Source organism: Microtus pennsylvanicus, chromosome Y, assembly GCF_037038515.1.
Source record: "Microtus pennsylvanicus isolate mMicPen1 chromosome Y, mMicPen1.hap1, whole genome shotgun sequence".
Classification (NCBI taxonomy): Eukaryota; Metazoa; Chordata; class Mammalia; order Rodentia; family Cricetidae; genus Microtus; species Microtus pennsylvanicus.
Genome location: NC_134602.1, coordinates 105,995 through 133,952, shown reverse-complemented (window position 1 = coordinate 133,952; position 27,958 = coordinate 105,995). Strand labels below are relative to the sequence as shown.

Genomic DNA, 27,958 nt, shown 5'->3' with positions numbered 1-27,958 from the left:
CTTCTAGGTGCTGTGCTGAGTCCTACCGTGTGCTAGGTGCTGTGTCCTACCATGTGCTAGGGGCTGTGCTGAGTCCTCCCGGGTGCTGTGCTGAGTCCTCCCGGGTGCTGGCCTGAGTGCTTCCAGGTGCTGTGCTGAGTCCTACCGTGTGCTAGGTGCTGTGTCCTACCATGTGCTAGGGGCTGCGCTGAGTCCTCCCGGGTGCTGCGCTGAGTCCTACCATGTGTTAAATGCTGTGCTGAGTCCTACCATGTGCAAGGTGCTGGGCTGAGTCCTACCATGTGCTAGGTGCTGAGCTGAGTCCTTCTGTGTGCGAGGTGCTGTGTCCTTCCATGTGCTAGGTGCTGAGCTGAGTCCTTCTGTGTGCTAGGTGCTGTGCTGAGTCCACCATGTGATAGGTACTGTGCTGAGTCCTTCTGTGTGCTGTGCTGAGTCCACCATGTGCTAGGTGCTGCACCGAGTCCTCCCATGTGCTGTGCTGTGCCTACCATGTGCTAGGTGCTGTGCTGAGTCTTCTGTGTGCTGCTCTGAGTCCTAACATGGGCTAGGTGCTGTGCTGAGTCCTACCGTGTGCAAGGTGCTGCGCTGAGTCCTACCGTGTGCTAGGTGCTGCACTGAGTCCACCATGTGCTAGGTGCTGCGCTGAGTCCTCCCGTGTGCTGTGCTGAGTCCACCATGTGCAAGGTGCTGTGCTGAGTCCTACCACGTGCTAGGTGCTGGGCTGAGTCCTTCTGTGTGCTAGGTGCTGTGCTGAGTCCACCATGTGCTAGGTGCTGAGCTGAGTCCTTCTGTGTGCTAGGTGCTGAGCTGAGTCCTTTTGTGTGCTAGGTGCTGCGCTGAGTTTCCTCCGTGTGTTTCTGTGTCCCGAGTGCAGACATCACACATGGTGCGAAAAAGGTCACGCGTGGTGCAAAAAAGGTCACGGGTGTGTGCGAAAAAGGTCACGGGTGGAGCGAAAAAGGTCACGGGTGTGTGCGAGAAAGGTCACGGGTGGTGCGAGAAAGGTCACGCGTGGTGCGAAAAAGGTCACGGGCGTGTGCGAAAAAGGTCACGGGTGTGTGCGAGAAAGGTCACGGGTGGTGCGAAAAAGGTCACGGGCGTGTGCGAAAAAGGTCACGGGTGTGTGCGAGAAAGGTCACGGGTGTGTGCGAGAAAGGTCACGGGTGGAGCGAAAAAGGTCACGCGCGTGTGCGAGAAAGGTCACACGCGTGTGCGAAAAAGGTCACGCGTGACATCGGTGTCAGTCACCACTAGAAGCCACGCCCACCAGGGCGATGTCATTCCTAGATTTCGACTCCGCCCACCACGCCGGTGTCCCTCAACACTGGGCCCCGCCCACCCCATGCGCGTCACGCGCCACCCCAGGCCCCGCCCACCCCCCACACCGTGGTTCCCGGGTCGGAGCTCACGTCACCCCGCTGGTCCTGGATGCGGAACCCGCCGCACGGACCCCACAGCCCGCGTCACCGCCGCACGGACTCGAGTTCGAGAAAACCGTTTATTGGCACCGTTTTCCCCTCCCTCCCCCCCCGCTCTGTGCAAACTGTCCCGGGTCGCACACGTATGACACACGTATGACGCTTATTATCGTTTCCCCCGCTGACCCCCCCACCCCGTGTTTACAAAGTTCCCGTAAATACAGTTCCGCGGCCACGGTGGCCGCGTCCGTGTTTCTCGTTTCCTACGTGTATTTCGTTTCTATTTATATTTCTATCGATTGTTTCGGCAGAGTCCACGTGTCCGTGTCAAGATAAAAGTCCCCGGCCTGGGGCCACACGCGTGGGACGCGGGAAATCGTCCTTGCCACGGCCACATGCGTGACGAACAAATCGGGAAAAAAAAAATCGAGTCTCCTCCTCCTCCTCCGCGTGAGTCCGCGTGGACGGAACCGGAACCCGCCACCTGCCGCCCGCTATACCCGCGTGGTCGAGTGTCCGTGCGGCAGGTTCGACCCGTTCTGCCCGCCCACGCCACCGCCGCCAACGCCTCCCGCGAAGGCGTTGAACGCGAGCGCCCCGGAGGCCGAGCCCCCACCGGCGGCGGCCACGCCCGCCAGGCTGTTGGGCGCCATGGTGATGGTGCTGGGCGCCATGAGCGGGATGTCGTCGGGCGAGCGCCGCAGCGTGAGCGCGTAGTCGGGCGGGCAGGCCACGCGGATCCCTCCCGCGACGGCGGCGGCGGCCGTGGCGTCTCCGCCACCCACGGTGTCTCCGCCGCCCGCGCCGCCGCCGCCGTCATGGCGCTGGGGGGGCAGCGGCGGCGGCGGAAGCAGCGGCGGCGGCTTTTTCGCGTGTCCGCCGCCGCCGCCCCCCCGCGGCTGCGCGTGCGCGTGGGCCGTGGCGGCGGCGTGCTGCCGTCGGTGCGTCTCGTGGCGCCGCTTGTCCTTCTTGTAGTAGAGCGCGGCGAAGGCCAGGATGTTGAGGAAGAGCAGCGAGGCGCCCACCGCGATCGTCACGCTCAGCTCTGTGGAGTAGTCGCGCTTGGTCTCGATCAGCACCGTCGCGTCCTCCGCGGCGGCCATGTTGCCGTGGCTCCCGCGGGGGCGCCCGTGGCCGCCCCGCGCCGTGGCCGCCGTGACCGCGGGCCTCCGCGTGGCGGGCCAGGGCTTGGCGTGTGCGCGGTGGCGCGCGTCCGCGTCCCCGGCGGCGTTGGCGGCGTCCCGCGTGTTTTTGGCGCCGCCGCTGCCGCCGTTGCCGCCGTCGGGCGCCCGCGTGGTGGTGCTGACGTACTGCAGGAGGTCGCGCAGGCCGTGCAGGTGGGGCACGAGTTCGAGCCAGAAGGCGACCTTGGTGGCGCGGTAGTGGTCTCGCACCCGGGGCCGCAGCCCGATGTGCAGGTACAGCTGCTCCCGCGGGTCGTACTTGGACCAGGCCACCTCCTCGAAGCGGTTGGGGCGCGTGTGGATGAACTTGGTGTCCTGCGGCACCGGCTGGTTGGGGTCCCTGCGGGGGGCGGGGGGAACACGCGTGAGACGCGGGACGTCATGTGACGTCACGCGTGTTGTGTGTGATGTCATACGTGGGGCTGTGATGTCATACGTGTAACATGTGATGTCACGCGTATCGCGTGTGATGTCATACGTGGGACGTGTGGGGTCGTGTTGGTCCCACAGGGGTCATCGGAGGGTCACCTAGGGGTCAGGGTGAGGTCACACACACAGGGGTCATGGGGTCGTGGTGGGGTCAGCGAGGTCTGTGCGGGGTCACAGGGAGTTCAGGGTGGGGTCGCCTCGGGGTCACGGTGGAGGGAGGTTTCGTGGATGACGTCACCACGTGTGGGACCCCGCGATGACCTCACCTGACCCCGTGTTGACCCCATGATGACCTCGCAATCCTGTCATCCTGACCCTGTGGTGACCCCACCCGAGCCTGCCGTGACCTCCTGCGACCCCACTGTGACCCTGTCTGACCCCACCATGACCCCACGGTGACCCCGCTATCATGTCACCGTAACCCTGACCCTGAAATGAGTTCGCCTGACCCCACCGTGACCCCACTTTGAACCTGTGACGACCCCGCGATGACCCCCCTGTGACCCTGTGTTGCCCCCGTGACCATGTCGCCCTAACCCTGACCCCACGGTGACCCCGTCACGACCCCACCTGACCCTGCGATGACCTCACCCAATCCCACCGTGACCCCATGTTGACCCCGCGATGACCCCATGATCATTTCGCCCTAACCCTGACCCCGCGATGACCCCACCACGACCCCGTGTTGACCCCGTGATGACCCCATGAACATGTCACCCTAACCCTGACCCCGCGATGACCCCACCACGACCCCGTGTTGACCCCGTGATGACCCCATGATGACCCCACTATAATGTCACCGTAACTCTGACCCTATGGCGACCCCGCGATGACCCCGTGTCGACCCCACCGCGACCCCCCCCCCCCTGCGCTCACCCCGTCTTGGCGAAGTTGGTCCAGTAGGTCATGACGACGGCGCTGAGCATGACGTCGTTGCGCGAGAAGTTGCAGGCGAAGAGGTCGGCGGCCGCGTTGGCGGCATTCGCGGGGGCGCCCATGGGGACGCCGAACACGTAGGGGACCTCGTCGCCGTGCGCGGCGTCGGCCCAGGCGGGCTTGGCGGGGTCCCCGCCCCCGCCGCCGTCGCCGTTGCCCTGGCAACGGTGGCAGAAGGCGTAGAAGTACGTGGGCGAGCCGTAGCGCGCGTGCAGGTCCGCGGTGGCCACGGCGGGCGCCACCCACTGGTGATCCGTGAACAGCGCCACCAGCGTCTTCCGCCGCGACGCCGCGCTCTCCCGGTCCGCCCAGTCCGTGTACATGAACTTGATCGTCTCACGCAGCGCGTCCCGCCCGTCGGGGTCGCCGCCGTAGAGTCGGTCGACAAACGCGGACACGGCCGCGTCGAACACGCCGGCCGCCACGCCGCCGCCGCCGCCGCCGCGCGTGTACTCGCGGTCCGCGTCGTCGGCTCGCGCGCGACTCGCACCCGCGCCCGTGTTTCCGTCATCGTCGGCGTGCGCACGACTCGCACTCGCGCCCGCGTTCCCCGCGTTTCCGTCGTCGTACGTGTTTTCCGCGTCCTCCGCGTCGCCGCCGTCGTCACTCGCACCCGCGTCCTCGTCCTCGACGAGGCCGTCGACGAAGCGCAGCCCCTCGCCCTGGTTGACGCCCAGCATGACGTCGTAGTTGAGGAACTCGCCCTGCTCCATGAGGATCTGCGGGTCGTCGGGGATCACGTCCCCGTCCACCACCGGCCCGAACGCCACGTGGTAGGCCGCCGGCGACACCCGGGGCCGCGACAGCTCCCGCCAGCCCGCGCCGCGCAGGCACGACACCAGCGCCTGCGTGTCCCACGGCGGCGACCCCGGCGACCCCGGCGACGACCCCGGCGACGACCCCCCGCACCCCAGCTGCTCCGCCAGCGCCCGCGCGGACTTGGCCGGCTGGTAGTTCACCGCCCAGCTCGACAGCGCCGTGCCGCTCTGGATGATGGCCTTCTGGAACAGGCCTGCGGGGGGGGCGGGGTCATGGCGGGGTCACACAGGGGTCAGGGTCAGGGTGGGGTCACGTTGGGTCGGGGTGGGGTCATGGTGGGGTCACATTTGGGTCATGTGGGGTCACGTGAGGTCATGGGGGGTCATACAGGGGTCATGTGGGGTCATGGCGGGGTCACACAGGGGTCATGGCGGGGTCACACTGGTGTTATGGTCAGGGTGGGGTCAGGGTGGGGTCACACAGGGGTCATGTGGGGTCACGCTGGGGTCATGTGGGGTCACGTGGATTCACGTAGGGTCAGGGCGGGGTCACACGGGGGTCACACAGGTGTCATGCTGGGGTCAGGAAGGTCAATGTGGGGTCACATGGGGTCAGTGCAGGGTCACTCGGGGGTCAGGTTGGGGTCACATGGGGGTCACATGGGCGTCCATGCGGGGCCATGGGGTCATCAGGGTCAGGGTGGGGTCACTCGGGGTCACGGTAGAGGAAGGTTGGGGTCACAGGGTCAGCGCCAGTCCCACGGGGGTCATACGGGGGTCAGTGAGGGGTCAGGCTGGGGTCCCAGGAGGTCAAGCATTGGGTCACGGGGTCATCATGGAGTCAGAGGTCAGGTCACAAGGCCATCACGGCATCACTTCGGGGTCATGGGTCAGGGGTTCACCGTTGTGGTCACCGTGAGCGAGGTCAGGGGTCATGGCGGGGTCAGGGGCCCAGGGTCCCATGGGGGTCACGGCGGGGTCGGGGTGGGAACCCGGGGTCATCATGGAGTCGAGTCCGGGACGATCCAGGCGAAAAGGTCATCACGGTCAGGGCTTGGGGTCACCGCGGGGTCAGAGGTCGGGGGTCACCGTCACGGGGTCAGGGGTCGGGGGTCGGGGGTCGGGCCTCACCCTCCGAGTAGTGCGAGAGCGTGAGCAGGCTGACGCAGGAGGCGCCGGCGCCCGAGCCGAACACGGTCACGCGCTTGGGGTCCCCGCCGAAGGCGCCCGCGTTCTCCTCCACCCAGCGCAGCGCCTGGATCTGGTCCAGGAGGCCGTAGTTGCCCTTGGCGGCCTGGTCGCCCGTGCTCAGGAAGCCTGCGGGGGCGGGGGCGCGGGGGGTCACCGCGGGGTCGCGGCGGGGTCGCGGGGTCACGCACACGGGGAGCACACGCCAAGCACACGCTAAGCACACGCTAAGGACATGTGTGAGGGGCGGGGTCGTGGGGGGTCATGGGGGTCATCGCAGGGTCGCGGGGGTCACGCCAAGGTCAGGAAAAGTCACACACGCTAAGCACACGCGTGAAGTGGGGCGGGGTCACGGGGGTCAAAGGGGTCACACGATGCGTCGGGAGTCATGTATACACTAAGCACATACTAGGTACACACTGAGTACACGTGGCACAGACCATGCATGTGAAGTGGGGCGGGGTCATGGGGGGTCACGGGGAGTCACAGGGGTCATCGCAGGGTCGCGGGGGTCACGCCGAGGTCAGGAAACATCACACACGCCAAGCACACGTGTAAAATGGCGCAGGGTCATCGGGGGGTCATGGGGGTCAGGGCAGGGTCGTGGGGGTCAAACTGGGGTCAGGAAAGTCACACACGCCGAGCACACGCGTGAAGCGGGGATGGAGTTGCGAGGGGTCACCATGGGGTCACTGCAGGGTCACGGGGTCACGCACACACGGAACACAAGCACAGGCTCAGTCCACATCCCGTGAGGGGCGGGCGACATCAGGGGGTGAAGTCGTTGTCGAGCACGGGGTCAGGGGTCAAGGGTTCACCGCGGAATCACACAGGAACACGGGCCACAGACACGGAAAAGCTCACACGCCAGGTACATGCCAGGGTCAGAGGTCAGGGGTCGCACACGCCTAGCACACATTACACACGTGAGGCAGGGTCAGGGGTCGGAGGTAGGGGTCGGAGGTCGGGGGTCACACACGCCAGGCGCACGTGAGGCGGGGTCAGGGGTCGGAGGTCGGGGTCAGGTCGGGGTCAGAGGTCGGGGGTCACACACGCCAAGTACACGCCAAGCACACATTACACACGTGAGGCGGGGTCAGGGGTCGGAGGTCGGGGGTCGCACACGTCAAGCACACGCCAGTGTGAGAGGTCAGGGGTCGCACACGCCAGGCGCACGTGAGGCGGGGTCAGGGGTCAGAGGTCGGGGTCAGGGGTCGGGGGTCACACACGCCAGGCGCACGTGAGGCGGGGTCAGGGGTCGGAGGTCGGGGTCAGGTCGGGGTCAGAGGTCGGGGGTCACACACGCCAAGTACACGCCAAGCACACATTACACACGTGAGGCGGGGTCAGGGGTCAGGGGTCGGAGGTCGGGGGTCGCACACGTCAAGCACACGCCAGTGTGAGAGGTCAGGGGTCGCACACGCCAGGCGCACGTGAGGCGGGGTCAGGGGTCGTAGGTCGGGGTCAGGGGTCGGGGGTCGCTCACCCAGCACGCCCAGGCGGTAGTTGACGGTGACCACGATGACGTCGCCGTAGCTGGCCAGGACGCTGCCGTCCACCAGGTTCCCGCTGCCCTCCATGTAGGAGCCGCCGTGGATGTAGACCATGACCGGCTTCCCGCCGCGGCCGGGGTCGCGGGCGTCTGCGGGGTCACGGGGGCGGGGTCACGGGGGGGCGGGGTCACGGGGGCGGGGTCACGGGGGGGCGGGGTCACGGGGGGCGGGGTGACCCACTTCCTGTTTCCAGCCCCGCTTCCTGTTCCAGTTGTGCCCTACTTCCTGTTTCCTACCCCACTTCCTGTTTCCTGTCCCACTTCCTGTTTCCTGCCCCACTTCCTGTTTCCAGCCCCACTTCCTGTCCCACTTCCTGTTTCGTGCCCCACTTCCTGTTTCCTGTCCCACTTCCTGTTTCCTGCCCCACTTCCTGTTTCCTGCCCCACTTCCTGTTTCCTGTCCCACTTCCTGCCCTACTTCCTGGTTCCTGCCCTACTTCCTGTTTCGTACCCCACTTCCTGTTTCCTGTCCCACTTCCTGCCCTACTTCCTGTTTCCTGCCCCACTTCCTGTTTCCTACCCCACTTCCTCTTTCCTGCCCCACTTCCTGCCCTACTTCCTGTTTCCTGCCCCACTTCCTGTTTCCTGCCCCACTTCCTGTTTCCTGCCCCACTTCCTTTTCCACTTGTTCCCTGCCAGACTTTCCCCTTCCCTCATGAATATTCACAGATATGCAAATCGGGGCGATGAATATGCAGATTTATGCAAACGCCGGGTCCCCCCTGGAACCAGGAAGCCCGCGGTGGGTGCAGAGAACTCGGGGCGGGGAGGTCGCGTGTCCTGTGACCCGGGGTCACACGGGGGTCACGTGCGGTGACTTCCGGGTCACGGCAAAGATTCCCGCGACCGCGGGGTTTCGCAAAAACGGTTTCCGTGTTTGGTCGTTAGAGAGAAATCGAAAAGACGAGAAAACCGGTAAAATCGATAAAAATGGCGAAACCGATAAAATCGATAAAAGCAAAAAAACCGATAAAATCGATAAAAACAGCGAAACCGATAAAATCGATAAAATGATCAAACCGATAAAATCGATAAGAACGACCAAAACCGATAAAATCGAGAAGACAACAAAAACCGATAAAATCGATAAAAACGAGAAAACCGATAAAATCGATAACATGATGAAACCGATAAAATCGAGAAAAACGACAAAACCGATAAAATTGATAAGAACGACCGAAAGCGATAAAATCGAGAAGACAACAAAAACCGATAAAAACGACAAAACGAGAAAACCGATAAGGCGACAAAAAAACCCGATGAAACTGATAAAACCGATAAAAAACAAAAATCCCGATACCTTCGTCGTGACCGCGCTCATGACCCGTGATGTCATCGGCGATTTTCCCCGAGGCGGCGCCTGGGTCGGACGGGGGGGAGGGGGGAGAACGAAAAAAATTAACACGGCGCCGGCGGCCGCGGACACACGCGTGGCCAAGAAGTCGGGAAAAAAAACCGAGAAGACGGGAAAAAAAAAAAAACGTAAAAGTCGAGAAAACCGGGACGGGGAAATCGGAACTCGGGATCGTGTGCGAGACAAAAAAAAAAAAAAACCGGGTCACGTGACCGCCCGCGCCCGTGACCTCCGACCCCCCGTGACCTTGGCGTGTCCCACGCGTGTGCGCTCACCCGCGGGCGCGTAGACGTTGAGGAACAGGCAGTCCTCGCTCTGGTCCTGCACGTACGCGGCCGCGGCCTCCAGGTTGGCGGTGAACCACACGGGCAGCATGTCGCGCAGCAGCGCCCGCTCCTCCAGCTGCTGCGGGCACACGGGTGCGAATCGCGTCGCGTCCCGCACGCCCGGCCACGGCGACGGCGGCTCCGGCGGCTGGAATCGCCGCTCGCCCGTCGGCGCCGCCGCGTAGGGGACGCCCAGGAACTGATCCACGGGGTCCAACACGCCGCCCGGCAGGGGCGCACGCACGCCGCGCAGCTTCCCGTACCGCGTGCTCACCACCGGCGGCGGCGGCGACGCCCGGGAAGAACACGCCAAGAGCACGCAGCAGCAGCAGCACGCCGCCAGCGCCCACACGCGGCGCCGCGCGGCCATCGGGACGGTGGCGGGAACGAGGACACGCGGGACGGCGGCGGGGATCCGGGTTCGAGGTCAGCGGCGCGTCCTCATGGCGGGGCTGATGGGAGAGAATGAGGCGTCGCGCTCACACGCGAACACACGCGACGTCGGAACTCGCACCCGTGCCCGCCCGCGCGGGGGATTCCCGTGCTCACACGCGTGCGCGCGCGACTCGAACCCGTGACGTGCGTGACGATGGAACACGGATGGACGCAGGGAGAACGGAAACGTGCGGGAGGCGGACACGGAGGACGGAGCGGTTTTAATGCGCGACGCGGGACGATGAACACACGAAATCATACGAAAACATGGAAATCGTGGGTGGGAAATATAAAATTAATATAAAATTAAAATAAATAAATAAAAATGTAAAACTAAAATAAAAAAATAAATTAAAATAAATAAAAATAAAATCAAAAAATAAATATAAATAAAAGACAAATAAAACGGGAACGGCCGCGCACACGCTAAGCACCGCCGGAAGCGAGCAACGTGATGTCGCCCGTTAACGTGATGATGTCGCCCGGGATGATGTCGCCCGGGATGATGTCACCAGTTAAGAAGATGATGTAACACGATGATAAGGGATGATGTCACCCGTTAACGTGATGATGTCACCCAATAACACAAGATGATGTCGCTCGATAATGTGATGTCACCAGTTAACACGGGATGACGTCGCCCGATAACATTGTATGATGTCACCCAATGAGTGGGATGATGTCGCCCGTTTATGTGATGATGTCACCACTTAACAAGATGATGTCACTCGATAACATGATGATGTCATCCGATGAGTGGGATGACGTCGCCCGTTAACCTGATGACGTCGCCCGGCGCTCACCTCCCCCGACCGCACGCGTCAGCTAAGACGACGTCGGCGCCGAGGCCCTCGCGGCCGCGTCCGGGATCCGCGTGTCCGTCATCGCGTCCGGCGCCGTCCCGTCCCGCGTGCGCGGGGACCCGGGTGCGAGGCCTGTGGGGGAGAGAAGACGATGGGCGTGATGGCGGGGTCACGGGGGAGGCCTGGGTGCTGAGTGCTGCGCTGAGTGCTTCCAGGTGCTGTGCTGAGTCCTTCTATGTGCTGTGCTGAGTCCTACCGTGTGCTAGGTGCTGCGCTGAGTCCTCCTGTGTGCTGTGCTGAGTCCTACCATGTGCTAGGTGCTGTGCTGAGTCCTTCTGTGTGCTGTGCTGAGTCCTTCTGTGTGCTGTGCTGAGTCCTTCTGTGTGCTGTGCTGAGTCCTGTGTGCTGTGCTGAGTCCTACCGTGTGCTAGGTGCTGCACTGAGTCCTTCTGTGTGCTGCACTGAGTCCTACCATGTGCTAGGTGCTGCGCTGAGTCCTACCATGTGCTAGGTGCTGCGCTAAGTCCTACCATGTGCCAGGTGCTGTGCTGAGTCCTTCCATGTGCTGCACTGAGTCCTACCGTGTGCTAGGTGCTGCGCTGAGTCCTACCGTGTGCTGCACTAAGTCCTACCGTGTGCTAGGTGCTGCGCTGAGTCCTACCGTGTGCTGCACTGAGTCCTACCATGTGCTAGGTGCTGCGCTGAGTCCTTCTGTGTGCTGCGCTGAGTCCTACCGTGTGCTGCGCTGAGTCCTACTGCGTGTTAGGTGCTGTGCTGAGTTCTCCCGGGTTGTAGGTGCTGTGCTGAGTCCTACCATGTACTAGGTGCTGCTCTGAGTCCTACCGTGTGCAGGTGGAGGGGTCGCTGTGGGCCGCAGTCTCACACGCGTGACGGGAGCCGAGTGCGAACGCCACACTGACGGGTGTCAATGGCGTGCAAACACATGGGACGTGGAGCCGAAGGGACTCAGCACAGACCTCCAAGCACCCAGCGGAGGACTAAGCACTGCGGAGACCAAGGACCCCGTGTACTAAGCACCAAGCACTGCGGGAACTCAGTACCTAGCACCACGGAGAATCAGCCCCGAGCATCGAGCACCCCAGGTACTCAACCCCGAGCACCGCGGGGACCGAGCTCGGTCGGAATCGCACCCGTGTCCCTCGCGGGGGGAATCTTCACGCCTTTTGCGCGCCGGAGACGAGGACGCCGCGGATCCTCTGCCGGGAACCGGGTTCGAATCCTTGGGGAAAAAAAATAGAAAAATAATAAAATAATATAATAATAATAGTAATAATAAAATAAAATAATAATAAAAGTAATAAAATAATATTATGATAAAATAATAAAATAATAATATAATAAAATTAATAATAACAAATTAACATTATAACAAAATAATAAAATTAAAAATTAATAAAAAATAAATAAAATAATCACACGGACCCAAAGCGTGACAGGGGCGGGACCACCCGGGGTGACTGACAGCTCCGTGGAGACCCCGCCCCCCCTGCCCAGAAAAAATTAAATTAAATATTCAGCCGCAAAAATAAATAAATAAATAAATGGAGGTGAATGAACGAATGAACCCCAAAACTCCCAGCGGGAGCAGGGGGGAAATAAATTTAATTTTATTTTTTTAATAAGAAAATAATTTTTTAAATAAATGAATGAAACGAAATTAGAGATTTTTTTGGGGGGTGGAGGGAAAAAAATACGGAAATGGAAACCGGGAAGAGAAAAAAAACGGAAAAAAATTAAATTAAAATAAATTAAAAAAAAAAAATTAAACCACTAAAAAAAAGCCCGGATGACAACGGAAAAAAATAAAATATAAAATAAATTAAAATATAAATCGTGAATGACGATGGGAACCGGACCAAACCGGACCCGGGACCCCGCGCTCGCGCCGCCCCCTCCCCCTCCCGCGGCGCCAAGATGGCGGCGGGGGAGGAAAAAAAATTAAAAATTCAGCATAAAAAAAAAACTAATTTTCACGGAATTATCAGAAATTAAAGAAAAAAATCCCGGTAATTTAAACCTATAAAAATACCCGGATTTTCCCCGGCCCCGTACCTGCGGCTGCGCGCGCTGCGTCCATCCGGGGACCCCGGCAAAAAAAAAAAAAAATCCGGAAAAAACCGGATTGAAGGAAACGAATTAAAAATAAATAAAAAACCGCAATAAATAAATTCCCGCGGCGAACAAACAACAACGCACGCGGCGCCGGCGCGAACCGGTTTCCCCCGGTTTTTTCCTCCCCGGTTCCCGGCGCGCGCAGAGGACGCCGGGGTCGACGCAGCCCCCGGCCCCGCCCCCTCCGCGGAGGGCCCGCCCCCCGCGCGCGCTGATTGGCCGGGACGGGAGAGCGCGGCGGCCAATGGCGGAGGCGGAAGCCTTGGCGACAGGGGCTGGGGGCCACTTCCGGTGAAAGGCCGCGGAGGCTTCTGGGAGATGTAGTTCCGCACGGAATCACCGCGGACCGGGCACGGCAGGGCCGCAAAAACGGGGCAGCCCAGGCCGTTTGCTATTTGTACCGGAAGTTACGGGAAACCGCAGAGGCTTCTGGGAGACGTAGTCCCCCCGTTCACCGCGTTCCGACCACGGTGCGGCCGCGGAAACCGGACAGTCAAAGCCGCTTCCCGTGTGTACCGGAAGTTAGGTCGCTCACCGCAGTGAATTCTGGGGGATGTAGTTTTCCGGGGTCACCGAGTACCGAGCACGGCGGGCCGCGGAATCGGGGCAGCCCAGGCCGTTTCCGGTTTGTACCGGCAGTCAGGTGCCTCACCGCATAGCATTCTGGGAGAAGTAGTTTCCCGGATCACCGCGTTCCGGCCACGGTGCGGCCGCGGAAACCGGACAGTCTAAGCCGTTTCCCGTGTGTACCGGAAGTTAGGTGGCTCACCGCAGAGCATTCTGGGAGATGGAGTTCTCCGGTTACCGCGTACCGGGCACGGTGAGGCCGTGGAAACGGGGCTGCCCAGGCCGTTTCCGGTTCGTTTCCCGTTTGTACCGGACGTTAGGGGGAAACCTCAGAGGTTTCTGGGAGATGTAGTTTCCCGAATACCGCGTACCGGCCGCGGTAACCGGACCGTCAAAGCCGTTTCCCGTGTGTACCGGAAGTTGGGTGGCTCACCGCAGAGCATTCTGGGAGATGTAGTTCCCCTGATTACATCGTTCCGGCCACGGTGCGGCCGCGGAAACCGGACAGTTAAAGCCGTTTCCCGTATGTACCGGATGTTCGCGGGAATCCGCCGAGGCTTCTGGAAGATGTAGTTTCCCGAATACCGCGTACCGGTCGCGGCAACCGGACAGTCTAAGCCGTTTCTCGTGTGTACCGGAAGTTAGGGGCTCACCGCAGAGCATTCTGGGAGATGGAGTTCTCCGGATACCGAGTACCGGGCACGGCGGGGCTGTGGAAACGGGGCTGCCCAGGCCGTTTCCGGTTCGTTTCCTGTTTGTACCGGACGTTAGGAGGAAACCGCAGAGGCTTCTGGGAGATGTAGTTTCCCGAATACCCCGTACCGGCCGCGGCAACCGGACCGTTAAAGCCGTTTCTCGTGTCTACCGGAAGTTAGGGGCTCACCGCAGAGCATTCTGGGTGATGTAGTCGTCGCGGAATAGCCGCCTACCAAGCACGGCGGTGCTGTGGCAACTGGGCACCCGTGGCCTTTTCCGGTTTCTACCGGAAGTTAGGTGGCTCACCGCAGAGACTTCTGGGACACATAGTTTCCGGAAGTTTGGATGAAATCGCCGAGCATTCTGGGAAACGTAGTTCTCCCGGGATCACCGCGTATCGGCCGCAGTGCGGTTGTGGAAACGGTGCAAAGTCGTTTCCGGAACGAACCGAAAGTTTGGGGGGGCATCGCAGAGGCTTCTGGGAGATGTAGTTCTACGGTACACTCGTGTTCCAGTGCGCCCGCGTCAACGAGGCAGTCATGCCTGTTTCCCGTGCGTACTGGAAGTTGGGAGGGGGCTTGCCCCCGAGCATTCTGGGAAACGTAGTTCTCCCGGGATCACCCCGCACCGTCCGCAGTGCGGCCGCGGAAACGGTGCAAAGTCGTTTCCGGTATGAACCGAAAGTTTTGGGGGGGGAACCGCAGAGGCTTCTGGGAGATGTAGTTCTCCCTTATAATCGCGTTCCGGACGCAGTGCGGTTGCTGAAACGGTGGAAAGTCGTTTCCGGTATGAACGGAAAGTTTTGGGGGGGGAACCGCAGAGGCTTCTGGGAGATGTAGTTCTCCCTTATAATCGCGTTCCGGCCGCAGTGCGGTTGCGGAAACGGTGCAAAGTCGTTTCCGGTACGAACCGAAAGTTTTGGGTGAACCGCAGAGGCACCTGGGAGATGTAGTTCTCCGGCATAATCGCGTTCCAGTGCGCCCGCGTCAACGAGGCAGTCAAGCCTGTTTCCCGCGTGCACCGGAAGTTGGGCGGGGGCTTGCCGCAGAGCACTCTGGGAAACGTAGTTCTCCCGGGATCACCGCGTTCCGGCCGCAGTGCGGTTGCGGAAACGGTGCAAAGCCGTTTCCCGTACGAACGGAAAGTTGGGGGACACCGCAGAGGCTTCTGGGAGATGTAGTTCCCATGGGAACCCGGTGCGCTCACCTGCGCTTACCGAGCACCGAGTGGACTCAGCACTGAGTACCGCGGGGACTCAGCACAAAGCACCGTGGGGACCGAGCACCAAGCACCGCAGGGACTTAGCAACGAGCACCAAGCACCGTGGGGACCGAGCACAGCGGTGACCGAGCACCAAGTACCAAGTACCATGGGGACTCAGCACAGACCTCAAAGCACCCAGCAGACTAAGCACTGCAGGGACCGAGTACCTCATGTATTAAGCACCAAGCACCGCGGGGAGTCAGCAACAAGCACCCAGCAGCGGACTGAGCACCAAGCACCCCAGGTACTAAACACCGAGCACCGCGGGGACCGAGCACCAAGTACCATAGGGACTCAGCACAGACCTCAAAGAACCCGGCGGACTAAGCACTGAGGAGACCGAGTACCTCGTGTATTCAGCACCAAGGACCGTGGGAACTTAGTACCTAGCACCGCGGGGAGTCAGCAACGAGCACCAAGCACCCAGCGGACTGAGCACCGAGCACCCCAGGTACTAAACACCGAGCACCAAGCACCGCAGGGACTCAGCACGTAGCACCAAGCACCCAGCGGACTAAGCACTGCAGGGACCGAGTACCTCGTGTATTAAGCACCAAGGACCGTGGGATCTTAGTACTTAGCACCGCGTGGACTCAGCACCGAGCACCGCGGGGACTGAGCACCAAGCACCGCGTTGACTCAGCACAGCGGGGATCGAGCACCAAGCACCGCGGGGACTCAGCACAGACCTCAAAGCACCCAGCGGACTAAGCACTGCAGGGACCGAGTACCTCGTGTATTAAGCACCAAGCACCGTGGGAACTTAGTACCTAGCACTGCGGAGAATCAGCCACGAGCACCAAGCACCCAGCGGAGGACTGAGCACCGAGCACCCCAGGTACTAAACCCCGAGCACCGCGGGTGCTGAGCTCGGTCTCCCCACCCGGCCCTGACATTTTGGGGAACAACAGGGAGGAAGCGCGCGGGGCTGAGTCAGCGATCGGGAGTCAGATATGAAGTGGGGGTGCTGGGGGCTTTGTCATCCGGGTGCTAGGTGCCGGGCTGGGTCCTCTCTGTTGCTGGGTGCTGTGCTGAGCCCTCCTGGGTGCTGTGCTGAGTCCTCCTGAGTGCTGTGCTGCATTCTCCTGGGTACTGAGTGGTGTGTTCAGTCCTCCTGGGTGCTGTGCTGAGTCCTCCCGGGTACTGAGTGGTGTGTTCAGTCCTCCTGGGTGCTGTGCTGAGTCCTCCCGGGTGCTGAGTGCTGTGCTGAGTCCTTCCAGGTGTTAGGTGCTGGGCTGAGTCCTTCCGGGTGCTGCTCTGAGCCCTTCTGCGTGCTGAGTGCTGTACTCAGTCTTTCTCTGTGCTGTGCTGAGTCCTCCTGGGTACCGAGTGGTGTGTTCAGTCCTCCCGGGTGATGAGTGCTGTGCTAAGTTCTCCCGAGTGCTGGGTTCTGTGCTGAGTGAGTGCTCTCTGGTGCTGGGCTGAGTCCTCCTAGGTGCTGGGCTGAGTCCTCCGAGGTGCTTTACTCAGTCCCCAGGTGATGGGCCGAGTCCTTCCAGGTGTTAAGTGCTGGGCTGAGTCCTCCCAGGTGACTGACAGCTGACCCCGTTGCCCTTCTCTCCTCTGATTGACAGGTGACCGCCCAACCCGGAAGTCCCGCACCCTCCGCCCTGAACCTGACCTTCGACCCCGGGAGGTCACGGCGATGACGTCATCCCCTCCCCCCATGACGTCGCCCCGTGGCTTCAACACTGGGGCTGCCCTGACCCAAGATGGCCGCCGTGACCCCTGACCTCAGGTTCACGGGTTTCCAGCGACAGCGCCGGGGTCAGAGGTCAGGGGGGCGGGGCCAGTCCCCTCCGTGACCCCTGCTGACCCCGCCCCCCTGGACCCGGAAGTGACGTCACCGCGAGGCTCGGGTTCGTTTTGTTTTTTAATAAAAATCCCAGAATCCTCCACATCAGCGTCGCCTGTCAATCACCACGGGGGGCGGGGCTTCCTAGAAAGGGGGGAAACCGTGAAGTCGGGTGCTGAGTGCTGTACTTAGTACTCCGGGGTGCTTGGCTGAGGCCTCCGAGGTGCTGGGCTGAGTCCTCCCAGGTGCTGGGTTGAGGCCTCTGAGGTGCTGTGCTCAGTCCTTCCAGGTGCGAGGTGCTGTGCTGAGTCCTTCTGGATGCTAGGTTGAGTTTCTAGGTGCAGTGCTGAGGCCTCTGAGGTGCTGTGCTGAGTCCACATGTGCTTTGCTGAGTCCTCCCAGGTGCTTGGTGCTGTGCTGAGTCTTGCTGGATCCTTGGCTGGGCCCTCCCAGATGCTAGGTTGTGTCTCCAGGTGCTCTGCTGAGTCCTCCTTTGTTTTGGGTGCTGCGCTGAGTACACAGGTGCTGTGTCTCAAGGTGCTGGGCTGAGTTCTCCTGGATGCTGAGTAATGTAGTCAGTCATTCTGTGTGCTGGGCTGAGGCCTTCCAGGCACCGAGTGCTGTGCTGAGTCCTCCCTGGTGCTGTGCTGAGTACCCAGGGCCTGTGCTGTGTCTCAAGGTGCTGGGCTGAGTTCTCCTGGGTGCTTTACTGAGTCCTCCTATGTTTTGGGTGCTGGACTGAGTACCAGGGGCTGTGCTGTGCCTCACGGTGCTGGGCTGAGTCCTCCCGGGTGTTGAGTGCTGTACTCAGTCCTTCTGTGTGCTGGGCTGAGGCCTTTTAGGTAGTAAGTGCTGTGCTGAGTCCTCCGTGGTGCTGGACTGAGTACCCAGGGGCTGTGCTCTGCCTCACGGTGCTGGGCCGAGTCCTCCTGGGTGCTTGGCTGAGTCCCTCTGGGTGCTATGCTCAGTCCCCAGGTGCAGTACTGAGACCTCTGAGGTGCTGGGCTGAGTCCATCTGTATGCTGGGCAGAGTCCCCCTCGGTGCTGAGTGCTATGCTGAGTCCTTCCAGGTACTAGGTGCTGTACTGTGTCCTCCCTGGTTTTGGACTGAGTACCCAGGGGCTGTGTTGTATACCCAGATGCTGGGCTGAGTCCTCCTGGGTGCTTGGCCGAGTCCCTCTGGGTGCTATGCTCAGTCCCCAGATGCAGTACTGAGACCTCTGAAGTGCTGGGCTGAGGCCTTCCAGGTACCAAGTGCTGGGCAGAGTCCTCCTGGGTGCTGGACTGAGTACCCAGGGGCTGTGCTGTATACCCAGATGCTGGGCTGAGTCCTCCTAGGTGATTTGCTGAGTCCTCCTTTGTTTTGGGTGCTGGACTGAGTACCCAGGGGCTGTGCTCTGCCTCACGGTGCTGGGCCGAGTCCTCCTGGGTGCTTGGCTGAGTACCCAGGGCTTGTGCTGTGTCTCAAGGTGCTGGGCCGAGTTCTCCTGGGTGCTTTGCTGAGTCCCTCTGGGTGCTATGCTCAGTCCCCAGGTGCAGTACTGAGACCTCTGAGGTGCTGGGCTGAGTCCTCCTGGGTGCTGAGTGCTGTGCTGAGTCCTTCCAGGTACTAGGTGCTGTGCTGAGTCCTCCCTGGTGCTGGACAGAGTACCCAGGGGCTGTGCTGTGCCTCAAAGTGCTGGGCTGAGTTCCCCTGGGTGCTTTGCTGAGTCCTTCCAGGTACTAGGTGCTGTGCTGAGTCCTCCCTGGTGCTGGACTGAGTACCCAGGGGCTGTGTTTTTTCTCACGGTGCTGGGCCGAGTCCTCCTGGGTGCTTGGCCGAGTCCCTCTGGCTGCCGGGAAGCCCCGCCCCCTCCCCGGCGCCCCCGCTGACGTCACGCCGACCCCCGGGGTTGAGCAACTTCCGCGGCGGAAACGGGGGAAGCGCGCGGTGCATGCTGGGAGCGGAGCCGCCCGGGGGTCCCGCAGTCGCCGTCCGGGAGCCGCGCGGAGCGGAGCGGAGCAGAGCGCGGAGATCTCGCGAGAGTTCGCGACCCCGGCGTGACCCCGCGTGACCCCGGCGCGACCCCGCCCTGACCCCCGCGCGACCCCCGGCCCGAAGCCTCCACGGTCAGGTGCGGAGCGCGGCAACGGCGGCGGCAACGGCGGCGGGAGGGGGCGGTGACGTCATCGGGCGACGTCATCGCGCGCGCCGCCGGCCCCGCCCCTCCCGCGCCGCCGCCGTTGCCGCCGGTTCCCGCGGGGAATTGTGGGAATTCCGGTTTCGCGGGCGGCGAGGGGCGGGGGGCGGCGAGGCGAGCGACTTCCGGGTTCGCCGTCGCCGCGGTGACGTCATCTCGCTCGCCGCCGGCCCCGCCCTCCGCCCGCAAAGCCGGTTCCCGCGGGGAATTGTGGGAAATCCGGGTTTGTGGCAGGGGCGGGGGGGCGAGACGAGCGACTTCCGGGTCCGCCGTCGCCGTGATGACGTCATCACGTTCGCGGCGGCCCCGCCCCTCCCGCCGCCGGTTCCCGTGGGAATTTCGGGTGGGCGGGGGGGGAGTGGAGGACGAGGCGAGCGACTTCCGGGTCCGCCGTCGCCCCGCCCCCGCCGTGACGTCATGTTCGCCCCGCCCCCTCCCCCGCAGGTCCGATCCGGTCCGATCCGGTCATGGCCGCCCTGCGGTTTCTGCTGCTGCTGCTGGCGGCCCTGGCGCCCTTGGCCTGCGCGCTGACGTCACAGCCGGGTACGTGACGACGCCCCGCCCCCCTTTCTGGCTGTCAATCAGGGTCCGTCCCGGGAGGGGGCGGGGCCGAAGGTGACGTCACCGTCGTGCTGGGGGTTTCCCTGGTGTTTCCCTGGTGACGTCATCCGGGTGCTGGGAGCTGAGTTCTCCCTGGGTGCTGGGAGCTGAGTCCTCCGGGTGCTGGGAGCTCAGTCCCCCTGGGTGCTGGGAGCTGAGTTCTCCTTGGGTGCTGAGAGCTGAGTTCTCCCCTGGGTGCTGGGAGCTGAGTTCTCCCTGGGTGCTTGGGGCTGAGTTCTCCCCTGGGTGCCGGGAGCTGAGTTCTCCCTGGGTGCTTGGGGCTGAGTTCTCCCTGGGTGCTTGGGGCTGAGTTCTACTGGGTGCTGGGTGCTAAGTTCTACTGGGTGCTGGGAGCTGAGTACCCCGGGTGCTGAGAGCTGAGTCCCCCCAGATGCTGGGAGCTGAGTCCCCCGGGTGCTGGGAGCTGAGTCCCCCGGGTGCTGAGAGCTGAGTTCCTCCGGGTGCTGGGAGCTGAGTCCCCCGGGTGCTGGGAGCTGAGTCTCCCCTGGGTGCTGAGACCTGAGTTCCCCTGGGTTCTGCGAGCTGAGTTCTTCTGGGTGCTAGGAGCTGAGTCCCCCCGGGTGCTGGGAGCTGAGTCCCCCCTGGGTGATGAGAGCTGAGTCCCCCGTGTGCTAGGAGCTGAGTCCCCCCTGGGTGATGAGAGCTAAGTCCCCCGGGTGCTGGGAGCTGAGTACCCCCGGGTGCTGGGAGCTGAGTCCCCCCGGGTGCTAGGAGCTGAGTCCCCCCAGATGCTGGGAGCTGAGTGCCCCCGGGTGCTGAGAGCTGAGTCCCCCGGGTGCTGGGAGCTGAGTTCTCCCTGGGTGCTGAGACCTGAGTTCTCCCTGGGTGCTGGGAGCTGAGTCCCCCGGGTGCTGGGAGCTGATTCCCCCCTGGGTGATGAGAGCTGAGTCCCCCGGGTGCTGAGAGCTGAGTCCCCCCGGGTGCTGGGAGCTGAGTACCCCGGGTGCTGAGAGCTGAGTCCCCCTGGGTGCTGGGAGCTGAGTCCCCCGGGTGCTGGGAGCTGAGTTCTTCAGGGTGCTGGGGTCTGAGTCCCCCCGGGTGCTGAAGGCTGAGTCCCCACATCGTCCCCGATGACGTCATCCCCGCCCCCAGCCCCGCTCTTCCAGAACCTGAGCCTGGAGCCGGCCCTGCTGCGCCTGTCCTGGGACGGCTACGTCACTTCCGGTTCCCGGGACGTCGTTTGCCAGAAGGGGATGAAGACGAGGGTGAAGGTGAGTGGGCGGGGCCCCGACTCAGGGCGGGACTACGGTTCCCAGAGTGCTCTGCGGTGCTGACCGGAAGTGGCTTTCTGTGTCCCTGCTGTGTGGGACTACATTTCCCAGAGTGCTCTGGGACAGCGACCGGAAGTGGTCTTTGTGCTTTGCCTGTGTCGGACTACATTTCCCAGAGTGCTCTGTGTTGGTGACCGGAAGTGGACTCGTGGGTCCTGCTGTGTGGGACTACGTTTCCCAGCATCCTTTGCGTCAGTGGCCGGAAGTCGGTTTCTGTGGCCAGAAGTGGGTTTCTGTGTCCCTGCTGTGTAGGACTACGTTTCCCAGAGTGCTCTGGGACAGCGACCGGAAGTGGTCTTTGTGCTTTGACTGTGTCGGACTACATTTCCCAGAGTGCACTGCGTTGGTGACCGGAAGTGGCTTTCTGTGTCCCTGCTGTGTGGGACTACGTTTCCCAGAGTGCTCTGGGACAGCGACCGGAAGTGGTCTTTGTGCTTTGCCTGTGTCGGACTACATTTCCCAGAGTGCTCTGCGTAGATAACCGGAAGTGGAGCCGTGGGTCCTGCTGTGTGTGACTACGTTTCCCAGCATCCTTTGCGTCAGTGGCCGGAAGTGGGCTTCTGTGGCCAGAAGTGGGTTTCTATGTCCCTGCTGTGTGGGACTACGTTTCCCAGAGGGCTCTGGGACAGCGACCGGAAGTGGCGGTCTCTGTGGCCTGGCAGTGTAGGACTACATTTCCCATGGGGCTCTGCGGTGGCGACAGGAAGTGGGCTCCTGGGACTGCATTTCCCAGCGTCCCCCGCGCCCGAGGCCGGAAGTGACCCCCGGCCCCGCCCCCTCCCGCAGGCCGACCCCCACAGCACCCACTGCAGGTTCCCGTCACTGTCGCTGTGTCACGTGACCGACTTGTGCGTCTTCCGGGTTCGCGACCTCAGCATGCCCGGCTGCATCCGGTTCCCCGAGCCAGGTGACCCCGCCGTGACCCCGTGACGTCAGAGAACCCGCGACCCCGCCCCTGACCTTGTGACCCCGTCCTCTGACCCCGCAACCCCTGCCTGAATGACACGGCCCTGTGCTGTGCTGAGTCCTCCCGGGTGCTGTGCTCAGTCCTCCTCTCCCCCCCGTGACCCCACCCCTGACCTTGTGACCCTGTCCCCTGACCCTGTGACCCCGATTTCTGACCCCCGCAGACCCGGACTGTGCCTGCATGCGGTTCCCGGAGTCAGGTGACCTCGCCGTGACCCCGTGACGTCAGAGACCCCGCCCTCTGACCCCGTGGGCCCCTCAATGACACGGCCCCTCACCCCTGGGTGCTGTGCTGAGTCCACCCGGGGGTTGTGCTCGGTCCTTTTCTCCCCGGTGACCCCGCCCTCTGACCCCGTGACCCCGCCCTCTGACTCTGTGGCCCTGCCCGGTGACCCCTGACCCCTGCTGACCCTGCCCTCTGACCTCACAACCCCTCAATGACACGGCCCTGCACCCCTGGGTGCTGTGCTGAGTCCTCCCGGGTGCTCTGCTTGGTCCTCCTCTCCCGATGACCCGGCTCCCTGACCCCGTGACCCCGCCCCCGTGACCCCTGACCCCCCGCAGACCCCGACCGCGCCTCGGCCGCCACGAACCTGAGCTGCTGGGTGCACGACGTGGACGTGATGACGTGTCGCTGGGGGCGGGGCCCCGCGGCGCCCGAGGACGCGCAGTACCGGATGTTCTGGAGGGACGCCTCGTGAGTGGGCGGGGCCGGGGGGCGGGGACTGCAGGGGTGGGCGGGGTCAGCAGAGGCGTGGGAATTCACAGAGTGTGCGGGGCCAGACATGGGCGGGGACTTCCGGAGGGGGCGGGGCTGGAACGGGAAATTCAGTGGTGGGCGGGGCTAACGCGAATGGGAAATTCCGGGGTGGGCGGGGCTAACAGGAATGGGAAATCCCAGTGTGGGTGTGTCAACAGGAGTGGGCGGGGCTAACTGGGCCGGGTTTTTCCTGGGTGGGCGGGGCCTACCTTGCCGTCCGTGATGTCACTTCCTGTCCCCACCCTCCCCCAGGCTCGGCCGGGACCGGGACCACGAGTGCGCGCACTACGACCTCGCCGACCCCCGGGGGTCGCGGCTGGGCTGCCGGGTGGACGGCGTCGCGGCGCTGCCGCCCTACGTGACCGTGACGGTGACCGGAGGGGGCGGGGCCTCCTGCAGCGACGTCTCCGTGCTCCTGCAGCGCGCAGGTGAGCGCCGGCTGTGTGCGCACGTGCGGGGTGAGCGCCGGCTGTGTGTAATGGTGAGCGCCGGCTGTGTGCAATGGTGAGCGCCTGCTGTGTGCATTGGTGAGCGCCTGCTGTGTGCGCACGTGTTCTGGGGTGAGCGCCGGCTGTGTGCGTTGGTGAGCGCCTGCTGTGTGCGCGCGTGTGCTGGGGTGAGCGCCGGCTGTGTGCGCACGTGCGGGGTGAGCGCCGGCTGTGTGTAATGGTGAGCGCCGGCTGTGTGCAATGGTGAGCGCCTGCTGTGTGCAATGGCGAGCGCCGGCTGTGTGCAATGGTGAGCGCTGGCTGTGTGCATGCGTGTGCGGGCTGTGTGCAATGGTGAGTGCCTGCTGTGTACAATGGTGAGCGCCGGCTGTGTGCGCCTGCTGTGTGCAATGGTGAGCGCCTGCTGTGTGCAATGGTGAGCGCCGGCTGTGTGTGTGTGCATTGGGGAGCGCCTGCTGTATGCGCGCGTGTGCAGGGTTGAGCACCGGCTGTGTGCGCGTGCATTGGTGAGCGCCGGCTGTGTGCAATGGTGAGCGCCGGCTGTGTGCATTCGTGAGCACCCGCTGTGTGCGCGCGTGTGCGGGGGTGAGCGCCTGCTGTGTGCAATTGTGAGCGCCTGCTGTGTGCATTGGTGAGCGCCGGCTGTATGCAACGGTGAGCGCCTGCTGTGTGCATTGGTGAGCGCCGGTTGTATGCAACGGTGAGCCCCTGGTGTGTACGTGTGTGCAATGGTGAGCGCCCGCTGTGTGCACAGAGGTCCTGACGCCGCCCGCGCTCACCGCCGCCTGCAATGGCACCGAGGCCGCGCAGCTGCACTGGGAGATGCGGAGCCACTTCCACCGCACGTTCGTGTACGAGCTGCTGATCCAGAAGGTGACGGGTGCTGCGCTGAGTCCTCCCGCCTGGGTGCTGCGCTGAGTCCTCCTGGGTTGTGTGCTCGTACATCCTGGGTGCTGCGCTGAGTCCTCCTGCCTGGGTGCTGTGCTGAGTTCTCTCTCCTGGGTGCTGCGCTGAGTCCTCCTGCCTGGGTGCTATGCTGAGTTCTCCCGGGTGCTGCGCTGAGTCCTCCACTGGATGCTGTGCTTGGAACTCACGCGTGCTATGCTGAGTCCTCTGCTGGGTGCTGCGCTGAGTCCTCCCACCTGTGTGCTGCGCTGAGTCCTCCCACCTGTGTGCTGCGCTGAGTCCTCCCTGGGTGCTGCGCTGAGTCCTCCCTGGGTGCTGTGCTGAGTCCTCCACTGGGTGCTTGCTGTGCTTGGAACTCCGGGTGCTGCGCTGAGTCCTCCCCGGGTGCTGCGCTGAGTCCCCTCCCCCACCACAGTCTTCGCGCTCGGAGCCCGAGATCCAGGAGGTGAGCGCGGTGGGCGGGGCCTCCCCCCGTCCCTCCCATCCGGGCGCGATGACGTCACCGCCCCCCCCCCCCCGCAGACGTCCGAGAATCACATCCGGGTCGTGAACCCCGGCTCCGCCCACTTCCGGGTCCGGGCGAGGCCGACCTCGAACACGGAGTTCAGCGACTGGAGCCCCGCGGTGCCGCTGGGTGAGCGGTGACCCCGCCGTGACCCCGTGACCCCGCCGCGACCCCGTGACCCCGCCGCGACCCCGTGACCCCGCCGCGACCCCGCAACGTCTTCGTCCCCATAGCAACCAGGGAGGGGTTGGGTGTCCACTTCCTGCCCGGTGACATCATCCCACGTTGGTCCCGCCCCCCGTGATGTCATCGCTGAGGCCCCGACCCCTTCCATCAGCCAAAAGGGCGGGGGGGGGTCAGGGGTCACCACTTCCTGTTCAGTGGGGGAATCCCGACCCTATGACGTCATCGAGCTGTGGCTCCGCCCCCGGTGACATCACCGCCAGGCCCCGCCCTCTCACCCCTGTCTGTCATCTCCATCGGGGGTCGAGCTCCGGGGTCACTTCCTGTCCCCGCGTGACCTCTGACCCCCGACCCCCGCAGACTGCGACCCCGAGGCCGGGACCGGGAGCCGCGTGACCGTCATGGCCGCCGCCCTGGCCGCGCTGGGGGCGGGGCTGACGGCGCTGGGGACGCTGCTGCTGTGCCGGAGGTGACGTCGTGGGGGCGGGGCCTGGGGGAGTGATGTCATAGGGGGCGGGGCCTGGGGAGTGATGCCATAGGGGGCGGGGCTTGGGAGAGCAGCGATATCATAGGGGGCGAGGCCGGGAATGGAGGTGATGTTATGGGGGGCGGGGCCTGGGGAGTGATGTCATAGGGGGCGGGGCCTGGGTGGAGGTGATGTCATAGGGGGCGGGGCCTCAGAGAGCAGCGATGTCATAGGGGGCGGGGCCAGGGTAGGGTGATGTCATAGGGGGCGGGGTCTGGGTGGAGGCGATGTCATAGGGGGCGGGGCCAGGAAGTGGAGTTGACATCATAGGGGGCGGGACCAGGGAGGGGCGGTGATGTCGTACTGGGCGGGGCTTGGGATGGATGACATCATAGGGGCGGGACTTTGAATTGATGTGATGTCATAGGGGGCGGGGCTGGGAAATGGAGGTGATGTCATAGTGGGAGGGGCTTTTCCGCGGTGATGTCATAGTGGGCGGGGCTTTTCCGCGTTGCCGCCGCCGGCCCCGCCCCCTGACGTCACTTCCTGTCCGCAGGCCCCTGAGGGCGAAGCTGTTTCCTGCGATCCCGCGGGCGAAGGACCTGGGGCGGGGGGCGGAGACAGAGACGGTGAGGGGGCGGGGCCTGCGGTGGGGGCGGGGCCTGGGGCGAGGGGGCGGAGACGGAGACGGTGAGGGGGCGGGGCCTGCGGGGTGGGCGGGGCCTGCGGTGAGATGGGGCGGGGCCTGGGGCGAGGGGTGGGCGGGGCCTGCGGTGAGGGTGGGCGGGGCCTGCGGTGAGGGGTGGGCGGGGCCTCCTCCCCGTGACCCCCAGGCCCCGCCCCTTTCCCCCGCAGGTCGCGTGGGCGGCGGCGCCCGAGGACCCGGAAGTGACGCGCGTGACGGAGGCCTGAGGCCCCGCCCTCCCCGGCTGTCCGTCACAGGCGCAATAAAGCCCGGGGGATTCTGGGAAAAAAATAACGGAGTCTGAGTCGCGTCTGTCAATCACGGGCTGGGGAGGGGCGGGGATTCGCGGTGCCGTGTGTCAATCATTGCCGAGGGGGCGGGCGCTTCCGCTCCCTGTCAATCACCGCAGGAGAGGCGGGACTTCCGGTGCGAGCTGTCCATCACCCGACCCCCGCCGCCCGGAAGTCCCGCCCCCGGGCACAGTGACTGACGCTCGACCGCAGCCCCGCCCCTGACACGCGTGTCCCTGCCTTCTCCACCCCTGCCGGGACGCGGGTTCGAGTCCTGACTCGGCTCCGGGTGTGAGATAGGTCACGTGTGTGTGAAATAAGTCCCACATGTGGTGTGTGAAATAGGTCACACGTGTGTGAAATAAGTCCCACGTGTGTGTGAAAAAGGTCACGCGTGTGTGAAATAGGTCACACTAGTGTGTGAGATAGGTCACGCGTGTGTGTGAAAAAGGTCCCACGTGTGTGAAATAGGTCCCACGTGTGGTGTGAGAAAGGTCACACTAGTGTGTGAGATAGGTCCCACGTGTGTGTGTGAAAAAGGTCACACTAGTGTGTGAGATAGGTCCCACGTGTGTGTGTGAAAAAGGTCACACTAGTGTGTGAGATAGGTCCCACGTGTGTGTGTGAAAAAGGTCACACTAGTGTGTGAGATAGGTCACATGAGTGTGGAAAAGGTCACGCTAGTGTGAGATAGGTCACGCGTGTGTATGTGTGAAATAGTTCCCGCATGGTGTGAGAAAGGTCCCACGCCTGTGTGTGAAATAGGTCACGCTATTGTATGAAAAAGGTCACGCGAGTGTGGAAAAGGTCACACTAGAGTGAGATAGGTCACGCATGGTGTGTGAAAAAGGTCACACTAGGGTGTGAAAAAGGTCACGCTACTGTGTGAAATAGGTCCCACGCGTGCTGTGTGAGAAAGGTCACGTGAGTGTGGAAAAGGTCCCGCGTGGCGTGGGGCCCGGAACCCATGAAGATTTTACACGCATGACGTCACGCCGGGCCGTTTTTTTTTTTAGCCGCTGCGGTCAGGGCGGGATTTTGATTCCTGGTGAAGAAACGAAGTGAACGAATGAAACGAGGCGGAGGATCGGGGGAGAGGCGACGTCATTTTGAAATGATTAATTCTTAAGCGTTTTTAAATTAATTGATTTATTTATATTTTAATTAAATTAATAACTTTTAAATTTAAATTTAATTTGATGTTTTTATTTCGTTTTTTTTTTCATGCGACTTGGGAGCTGAGTCCGCCTGGGTGCTGGGAGCTGAGTCCCCCAGGTTCTAATAACTCAGTCCCCTTGGGTGCTGGGAGCTCAGTTCCCCTGGGTGCTGGGAGCTCAGTCCCCTCGGTTCTAAGAGCTCAGCCCTCCAAGGTGCTGGGAGCTGAGTCCCCCCGGTATCTAATAACTCAGTCCCCTTGAGTGCTAGGAGCTGAGTCTTCCCGGTGCTGGGAGCTGAGTTGATAAGGGTCTAATAACTCAGTCCCTTTGGGTGCTGGGTGCTCAGTATCCCTGGGTGTGTAGAGCTGAGTCCCCCCATTGGGTGCTGGGAGCTCAGTTCCCTGGGTTCTAATAACTCAGTCCTTCTGGGTGCTGGGAACTGAGTCCCCACAGGTGCTGGGAGCTGAATTCCCCTGGGTTCTGGGAGGTTCCTCTGGGTGCTCGAATCTGAGTCCCCATGAGTGCTTGCAGCTCAGTCTCCCTCTTGGGTGCTGCGAGTTGAGTCACTCTGGGTATTGGAAGCTCAGTTCTCCCTGGGTGCTGGGAGCTGAGTCCCCTTTGGTGCTTGGAGCTCGGTCTCCCCGTTTTGTGCTGGGAGCTAAGTCCTTCGCGGGTGCTGGGA

The 27,958-nt window shown here is 62.7% G+C and overlaps 2 protein-coding genes across 5 annotated transcripts; one reads left to right on the top strand and one right to left on the bottom strand.

Moving 5' to 3' along the window:
- Positions 1-1,912: 1,912 nt before the first annotated feature.
- Positions 1,913-12,684, bottom strand: LOC142842040 (neuroligin-4, X-linked-like). The gene is made up of 9 exons (XM_075959023.1): positions 12,457-12,684; positions 11,445-11,623; positions 10,384-10,515; positions 9,095-9,597; positions 8,766-8,825; positions 7,400-7,555; positions 5,857-6,042; positions 3,908-4,979; positions 1,913-2,942 (listed from the first exon to the last, which is right to left on the bottom strand). The coding sequence occupies exons 4-9, from the start codon at positions 9,513-9,515 to the stop codon at positions 1,913-1,915; spliced, it is 2,925 nt and encodes a 974-aa protein (XP_075815138.1). The 5' UTR covers positions 9,516-9,597; positions 10,384-10,515; positions 11,445-11,623; positions 12,457-12,684.
- A 2,237-nt stretch (positions 12,685-14,921) lies between these two features.
- LOC142842007 (interleukin-3 receptor subunit alpha-like) lies at positions 14,922-27,309 on the top strand. Of its 4 annotated transcripts, none has more exons than XM_075958994.1 (14): positions 14,922-15,493; positions 16,617-16,901; positions 19,462-19,560; positions 20,731-20,849; positions 21,696-21,816; positions 22,040-22,075; positions 22,440-22,572; positions 22,888-23,063; positions 23,839-23,957; positions 24,406-24,435; positions 24,513-24,624; positions 25,039-25,147; positions 25,701-25,773; positions 26,000-27,309. In XM_075958994.1, the coding sequence occupies exons 3-14, from the start codon at positions 19,485-19,487 to the stop codon at positions 26,054-26,056; spliced, it is 1,161 nt and encodes a 386-aa protein (XP_075815109.1). In that variant the 5' UTR covers positions 14,922-15,493; positions 16,617-16,901; positions 19,462-19,484; the 3' UTR covers positions 26,057-27,309. The 4 variants fall into 4 exon arrangements, with proteins under 4 accessions (XP_075815109.1, XP_075815107.1, XP_075815110.1 ...); XM_075958992.1 differs by having other exon boundaries at positions 14,922-15,880; XM_075958995.1 differs by lacking the exons at positions 14,922-15,493; positions 16,617-16,901 and adding an exon at positions 18,485-18,951 and having other exon boundaries at positions 27,136-27,309.
- The last annotated feature ends 649 nt before the right edge of the window (positions 27,310-27,958 follow it).